Source organism: Eptesicus fuscus, chromosome 10, assembly GCF_027574615.1.
Source record: "Eptesicus fuscus isolate TK198812 chromosome 10, DD_ASM_mEF_20220401, whole genome shotgun sequence".
Lineage (NCBI taxonomy): Eukaryota > Metazoa > Chordata > Mammalia > Chiroptera > Vespertilionidae > Eptesicus > Eptesicus fuscus.
In genome coordinates this window covers 68,320,209-68,328,704 of record NC_072482.1, presented here as the reverse complement: position 1 = coordinate 68,328,704, position 8,496 = coordinate 68,320,209, and the positions used below count along the sequence as shown (strand labels likewise).

Genomic DNA, 8,496 nt, shown 5'->3' with positions numbered 1-8,496 from the left:
TTCCCACCGCTACTGCCGCTGGCTCCGCCCTTGGCCCCGGAGCCTCTGGCCAGTTTCACCGGGGAACCTAAAGGTAACCCAGGGAGGCCCAGGGCGGTTTGGTTTCCTTAGAGCCAGGCCACCACTCTCATCCTCCTCACCAGCCCCATGTCCGCTGGAGCACCGGCCCTGCAGGGCTGCGGGACTCTGGAGCTCCGGGGTGTCCCGCAGCCCCACGGGGCACCGGCTTAGGCTTAGAGGTAACCCAGGGAGGCCCAGGGCGGTTTGGTTTCCGTAGGCCACCACTCTCATCCTCCTCACCAGCCCCATGTCTGCTGGGGCGCTGGCCCTGCAGGGCTGCGGGACTCTGGAACTCGGGGGTGTCCCGCAGCCCCTCAGGGCACTGGCTTAGAGATAACCCAGGGAGGCCCAGGGCAGTTTGGTTTCCTTAAGAGCCAGGCCACCACTCTCACCCCCTCACCAGCCCCATGTCTTCTGGAGAGCTGGCCCTGCAGGGCTGCGAGACTCCGGAACTTGGGGGTGTCCTACAGCCCCACGGGGCAATGGCTTTGACACGGCAACCCCATGGGTGCCGTCACAGACTCTGACAGGACGGAGAGGGAGCCAGATACCCCCACCGAGGACTTGGCAAATAGTGATACTAAAATATTTCTTCTAATTAATTCCCTTTCAATGTGCATGAATTCATGCACCAGGACACTAGTACTAATAACAGGCTAGGTCAGGGGTCCTCAAACTACGGCCCGCGGGCCACATGTGGGTGTTTTTGCCGTTTTGTTTTTTTACTTCAAAATAAGATATGTGCAGTGTGCATAGGAATTTGTTCATAGGTTTTTTTTAAACTATAGTCCGGCCCTCCAACGGTCTGAGGGACAGTAAACTGGCCCCCTGTTTAAAAAGTTTGAGGACCCCTGGGCAGTTAGGGGTGACCAGGCAGCAGTGATGCCCTCACACTGTCACAAGATGGCTGCTCACACATTGGGGGCGGGGCCTGGCAACACTCTGGGACTCAGAGCCATCCTATGGCACGCTGGCCCTGCGGGGTGGGACTTCGGGACTTGGGGCCATCCCATGGAGTGGGCGGGGTCCTGGGTCTCCCGAGATTTCACTCGACGGGTCATTAGTCATCTAATAATTTAGCCAAATTCAGATTTCTCTAAATGTGCTATAATCTGATGCTATATGCTTGAATGGGGTTTTGGGGGAAGTAAATAGGGAAAATGGTTTTTAAGTGGCAGTGAGGAGCCAGGAAGGTGATGGATACATACATACAGACATAGACATAGATGTTCAGATCTGTGTCTGTCTCTATCTCCCTATCCACACACACACACACACACAAACATACACACACATGACAATATAGAATTAGTTGTGAATTATTACTGGTTCAAAACATGAAACTGAATGTACGGGACATTTTTAAGTATCCTCAGCAGCAGGCAATCTTCCAGGCTATTGCATTTCACTGAGTCATAAAAAGATTGAAGAACTTTGAGATAAACATAATGCTGCCAAATTTTTATTTTGCTAAGAAGGGACAGGCATATGAAATCAATCAACAAGCAAAAATCAGTCTATGTCATCTATTCTACCTAGCCAGGAACTCATGAAAGGAAGAACACTATAATGCCAGAAAATAGAAAATTTATAATTTCAGGGAGTTAATTACAATTTTGAGCTTTGCTCTTTCTGAAAAGTTTGCTAGTGTCTTTATTTATCCTACCTAATAAAAGAGTAATATGCAAATTGACCGTACCTTCAGCACACTCACAAGCCATGCCCACCAGCCACACCCACCAGCCAATCAGAGTGAATATGCAAATAAACCCAACCAAGATGGCTACAGCCACAGAGAGCAGGAGAGAGGCTTGAGTTTCCCAGGCAACTAAGCCTCTACTCAAGGCTACAAAGTTTCAATTATAGAAGGTAAACAAATCCAAACAGAAATGGCAGCAGCCACAGAGCTGGAGAGAGCAGGCTAGGGTTGCCCCTGGCAATGGAGGAAGCCAAACTTTCCACCTGCCCTGGCCTGCCTAGGCCTCCACTCCAGGCTACAAAGTTTCAATTATAGAAGGTGAATTAACCCCAACAGAAATGGCTGCCGCCACACCAGGAAGTGAGCAGAAGGCTTGGCTCTGCTCCAGGCTACAAAGTTTCAATTGTAGAAGGTAAATAAATTCCAGATACCAGGGCCTCCACTTGGGTCCCCAGGGGGCGTGGCTAGCCTGCAAACCACCACAGGCCGCCCCACGCCCCAAGGGAACCCCCACCCTGATCCGGGATACCCTTCAGGGCAAACCAGCTGGCCCCCACCCGTGCACCAGACCTCTATCCTATCTAATAAAAGAGTAATATGCAGATTGACCATCACTCCAACACACAAGATGGCTTCCCCCATGTGGTCAAAGATGGCTGCCCCCATGTGGACACAAGATGGCCACCACAAGATGGCCAGCATGGGAGGGCATTTGGGAGGCACCAGGCCTGCAAGGGAGGGCAGTTGGAGGCGATCAACCCTGAAGGGGAGGGCAGTTAGGGGTGACCAGGCTGGCAGAGGAGGGAAGTTGGGGGCAAACAGGCTGGCAGGGGAGCAGTTAAGCATCAATCAGGCTGGCAGCGGAGTGGTTAGGGGGTGATCAGGCTGGCAGGCAGAAGCAGTTAGGGGCAATCAGGAAGGTAGGCAGGTGAGTGATTGGGAGCCAGCAGTCCTGGATTGTAAGAGGGATGTCCAACTGCCCACCGGGATCGGGCCTAAACGGGCAGTCGGACATCCCTTGAGGGGTCCCAGATTGGAGAGGGTACAGGCTGGGCTGAGGGACACCCCCCCCCCTCCGTGCATGAATTTCGTGCACCGGGCCTCTAGTTATATATATAACTAACTAGGATCCAGAAACTAGCAAAATTATATAACTAACTAGGGTCCAGAAACTAGCAAAGAGAATGTTCTGGAAGTGGGGCCCAAGAAATGTGTGTGTGTGTGTGTGTGTGTGTGTGTGTGTGTGAAGCTGATCAGATTGAACTGCTGATCAGCCAGGCCTGGGCCAGGGCTGTGTGTATTGCAGTCAGCAGGATCTTAGAGTACCAGACTGGCATGAGATCAAAGCTCCTGTTTGACCCCATTCTATTTTTATGACTGTGATCCTGTTGGAGAGTGGGGACAGGAAAGCCGCTAAGCCATGCCCCTTACTCTCGTGAGAGCCATCTATTCCTGTCCTGGCCGTTGGTCACTATCAGCTGCGCAGCCAAGCAGCCCTGGCAGGTGACGCTGCTGTGAGATTGAACTTGAGGGGCGGGGGGGCGGGGGGGGGTGGATAGCGAGTGAGCGTGGTCTCTGTGGCTGGTATCTCTCCCCTAGTAAAAGTGAGTTTGCAGTTAGAGGGAGGAGCTCTCGGGAAATATTTTAGGTTTCTCTGAAATTTTTAAGTTATTGAACCAAGTTGAGGAAAACACCTATTTTCTCGTAACATTTTTTTGTCTCTGTGGAATATACAAGTATAGCAAATTATCAAAATTAAAATTTTGTAGAGCAGTATTTTATGAACATCGTTAATAACAGCTTCCTCTTCTATGCTTTTAAAATTAAAATTGTTACAGCGAATCCTGTTGAAAAGGAGAAAATGGATATTTTGGTTGCATTTATTTATTTTTCTACAATAAACAATGCTACAGTAAAATTCCTTATAACATGTGCTTTTATTGCTGTAGGTTAGATTCCTTAATTTGGGAAGTTACGCATTTTAAAAATTATAATAGACTAGAGGCCCGATGCACGAAATTTGTGCAAGAGTAGGCCTTCCTTCCCCCAGCTGCTGGCATTGGCTTCCCTCTGGCACCCGGGACCCAGGCTTCCCTCCGGCCGCAGCAAGCACCTGGGACCCAGGTTTCTCTCACAACCTGGCTTTGTCCGGAAGGATGTCTGGTCTAATTAGCATATTGTGCTTTTATTATTATAGATATGTCCAGATTAGATTAATATCCAAAATGTGAACTAGAATCACAGTTATCATTATTGTTTTCATTATCACTTATATTTTCACAGCATCAGCAGAAAGTGTATAAAAGCTTTTATCTGAATTTTAACCGTAAGAGTCTTTGTGGGGAGTTACCACTGTATCATTATCTATTAGAAACCTGACATTTACTGTATTAACACTTGTTTATTTGGCTAAATGGCTTTTCTTTTCTAGCTTTCTATTCATAAAAATAAATTGACTGAACGTCAAGAAAAAGTGTTGAACCTAAAAAAAGACTTAGCAGAGATGCAAGAATGGATGACTGAGGTGGAAGAAGAAGACCTGGACAAGGATTTTGAATACAAGTCACCAGAAGAACTTGAGAGTGCTGTTGAAGAAATGAAGGTGAGGCTGGGATAGTCAGTGTCAGCAGGCTTTATCTCTCCCTTTAAAGTCAATCGATCACACAAACAATCATCCATCTGTCTGTAAATCATGATTGTGCAATTGACCCTTGAACAATACAGGTTTGAACTCTAAGGGTCCATTTATACACAGATTTTTAAAAATAAATACTGTAATTGTATTTTCTCTTTCTTATGGTTTTTTTTATAACTTTTCCCCCCTCTAGCTTACATATAACATACAAAATATGTGTTCATTGACTGTTTACGTTATTCGTAAGGCTGTTTATGTTATTGGTCAATAGTAGGCTCTTAGTAGTTAGTTTTGGGGGAGTCAAAAGCTATTCATGAATTTTGATCCATTGTGTTGTTCAAAGGTCAATGGTACATAATCCTTCATAGGAGGATTTCAAATTAAAAAAAAAAAGGAAGGGGAACTGCTGTGATTCTAGTAAGGAAGGAAGTTCAACGTGGCCTGTGAGTTGAATCCATGTAGGGCCCTGAGACATTTTCTTATTTTAGAACCTGGGGAACCACAGAGACCGAATTAAAAAAATTCAGTGACATCAATCACATTCACAATGTTGTGCAATCATCACAACTATTTCCAAAAATTTTCAGGAATAATTTTTTTTTTCCTTAGGACCAAGAAAGGCTTTCCAGTTTGCTTGGGGTTTATCCTTATTTCATCAGATGTGGTCTTCCTGTTACTACATGGGGCATGCCGCATGTATATAAGTGGTTTGTTAGAGCAGGTAGAGTTGCAGTAGGAACATTGTCAAGGGATTTAATATTGGTTGGGGCCACAGGATATACTTCCCGTGAACTTATATTCCTATGTCAATAGTCTTGAACACTTTTTTTTTTTTAATATGATAAAAGAACTGGGCATCATTCCCAAATTTCTAACCTCACTTCAAGTCTCCTTCAGTGTCCAAGCCAAAGAAGATAGTGATTAAAGGCTATTTTAAAAAATAAGATTAAGCAACACATTGAATGTTTTAGGCCAAAGTTAACTTGCCTAAAAGTGTAACTAAAGCAAAAATCTCTGTGCAGATGTCCTTTAAAAAGTATTAGATTTTGCCCAGCTTGTGTGACTCAGTGGTTGAGTGTCAACCTGTGAACTAGGAGGTCACTCTTCAGTTCCAGGTCAGGGCACATCCCCAGGTTGCAGGCTTGATCCCCCGTAGGGGGCTTGCAGGAGGCAGTGAATCAATAATTCTCTCTCATTATTGATATTTCTATCTCTCCCTCTCTGAAATCAATAAAAATATATTTAAAAAAGGATTAGATGTAATCCATGCATTTCTATATATGACAAAGGACTTTTATTGTACTTGTATTTTCACAGAAGCATAATTTTTAGTGTAGCTTTTAAAAAAAATACATATATATATTTATTGATTTCAGAGAGGAAGGGAGAGGGAAAGAGAGAAAGAAACATCAGTGATGAAAGAGAACCATTGGTCGGCTACCTCCTGCATGCCCCACACTGAGGATTGAGCCCGCAACCCAGGCATGTGACCTGACTTAGAATCGAACCTTGATCTCCTGGTTCATTGGTCAGCACTGAACCACTGAGCCATGCCAGCTGGGCTAGTGTAGCTTTTTTTTTAAAGCTTTAAAAATATTCAGTATATAAGGTATTTTAAAGGTAGCCTACTACGTTAAGAACCATCTTATTTCATTTATTCTCTTTACAGTACTGCCATTGTAGTTCTGTGGTTTATTTAAGTCTCTAGGGATGAGAGTTTAGAAAAATGGGATTTAACACCCTCGATTGGGCAACATTCTATTTATTTTTATTTTTCCAAACAACCATTTGAATTTTAAAAACCACTGCACTTAATAATTTTATCCAACCTACTAAAGTTTAAAACCATTAAGAAGTAAAGAAAGCTGAACAAGAAAGTATAAAGCTATTTTTGGTTGATTTTCCTGAAAGTGAGACTATCCTAAGTGCAGAGTGGGAGTCAGGAAAGAAATATTTCTAGATTAGATTTTCCTAGTATAACTTTATCATCTTGGAAATGCTGTTCAGTATCAGAAGGCTAGATATACTGATGTCACAGAGAGAAAAATATATTTGCATAATTTTTAAAGGACACATCTACCATGGTGCATCTCAACTTTTGTGACCATTTTTTTATTTCAGTCTAATGTTCAGAACTCTAGTGGCCAATTAAAATTAATTCACTTAGATTTTTATCATGGGCCCAGACTTTGAAAATATTTAATGTCAGTAAACATAACTTAAGGATGACTTAGGTGTTAACGTTGCCTGCCTGTTATTAAATAAAAATGTTTATGTGGGACCATTTTCATTGGGGCATATAATGAGTGAGAATTTATAGTTAGTATTTAATTTAATTTAATTTTATTATTTTATTTTTTTCAAAAGCAGTCTCTGTGTTCTAAATTAGGTAGTTGAAATCACATAGATGTTTTAATTTTGGTTTAGTTATTTTAGGAAAAAGAAAGGCATTGGTTAGTGAGAAAGAGGGACGATTTTCATTTCTATCCTTCCCTGGAACAGAGGGCGAAAGAGGATGTGCTGCAGAAGGAGGTGCGAGTGAAGATTCTGAAGGACAACATCAACTTAATAGCTAAGAAGGTGCCCTCTAGTGGCCAGGAATTGACATCTGAGTTGAATGTTGAGCTTGAGAATTACCAACTTCTTTGCAACAGAATTCGAGGAAAGTGCCACACTCTTGAGGTATGCTATTTTTTTTCAGTGATGTGTTTCTGAGATTAAAACTTTGTAATGTACTGACCATTTCCATTTCTTGGAAAAAAACTTGATTTATTTCCCCAAATACTGGATCATAAAGGAAAATAGTTCTTGGTTAATAGGTTAATAAAACGAAGCAGGGATGAAAAAATATAGGAGACCAAGATCTGCCCTCAATTAAGGTTCATGGGAAAGTCATTTAACATCTTTAGACTTTACATTTTTTATATTTGAAATCCAAGTTTTTATATCACAGGTGATCTATAGGCAGATTCTATAGATTCTAGAACAGTGTACTGTGAACTCCTCTAGAGCAGTGTACTGTGAACTCCTCTAGAGCAGTGTACTGTGAACTCCTCTAGAGCAGTGTACTGTGAACACCTCTAGAGCAGTGTACTGTGAACACCTCTAGAGCAGTGTACTGTGAACACCTCTAGAGCAGTGTACTCACCTCTAGAGCAGTGTACTTTGAACTCCTCTAGAACTCCTCATGGCACGCTCTAGAGCAGTGTACTGTGAACACCTCTAGAGCAGTGTACTGTGAACACCTCTAGAGCAGTGTACTGTGAACACCTCTAGAGCAGTGTACTGTGAACTCCTCTAGAGCAGTGTACTGTGAACTCCTCTAGAGCAGTGTACTGTGAACACCTCTAGAGCAGTGTACTGTGAACACCTCTAGAGCAGTGTACTGTGAACACCTCTAGAGCAGTGTACTGTGAACACCTCTAGAGCAGTGTACTGTGAACTCCTCTAGAGCAGTGTACTGTGAACTCCTCTAGAGCAGTGTACTGTGAACTCCTCTAGAACAGTGTACTGTGAACTCCTCTAGAGCAGTGTACTGTGAACTCCTCTAGAACAGTGTACTGTGAACACCTCTATTGTTTTGTTTTTCCTGGTTAGTGCACAGACAGAAATGGAGGTTTTTAAAATTTTTTATTTAGAGTGGCATCTACAGTTAGAATCACCGGAAAGGAAGTAGAGGAAGTAGAACTTGAATATGCTGGTAATTGACTGGGCATTGGGTTTAAGATGCAGATGACTCTATGAGTTTTGTTTTTTTATATAAAACTAGTAGCCCGTTTGCACGAAGATTCGTGCAATAGACCTTCATTCACCTGGCTGCCTGCACCAGTTTTCTGCCGGCATTGGGGACCCAGGCCTTGGCTGTGGCCACCGCCTTCTACCTTCTTTCAGGGTCCTGGCTTGGCCCTGGGCGGTGGCCTTGGGCTCGGCTGCACCCAGCGTCCTGCGACCCGATCGCAGGAGCGAGCCGACCCCCCAGGTCGGCTCGCTCCTGTGATCGGAGCAGGCACCCCGCTGGCGCCTAAGGCCGGGAAAGCCCTGGGCGGCTTTCTAGGCCTTGGGCTCCGCCGCACCCCAGCGTCCCTGCAACGGTTTCCTGGTG

The 8,496-nt window shown here is 44.1% G+C and overlaps 1 protein-coding gene across 3 annotated transcripts in view; it reads left to right on the top strand.

The window, feature by feature from the left end:
* The window catches only part of UTRN (utrophin), a 454,375-nt gene that overhangs the window by 163,742 nt on the left and 282,137 nt on the right, over positions 1–8,496 (top strand). For all 3 annotated transcript variants that reach the window (XM_054722125.1, XM_054722126.1, XM_054722124.1), the window contains 2 exons: positions 4,191–4,361; positions 6,897–7,076. In XM_054722125.1, coding sequence (XP_054578100.1) covers positions 4,191–4,361; positions 6,897–7,076 — 351 coding nt within the window. The remainder of the gene's footprint in view (positions 1–4,190; positions 4,362–6,896; positions 7,077–8,496) is intronic.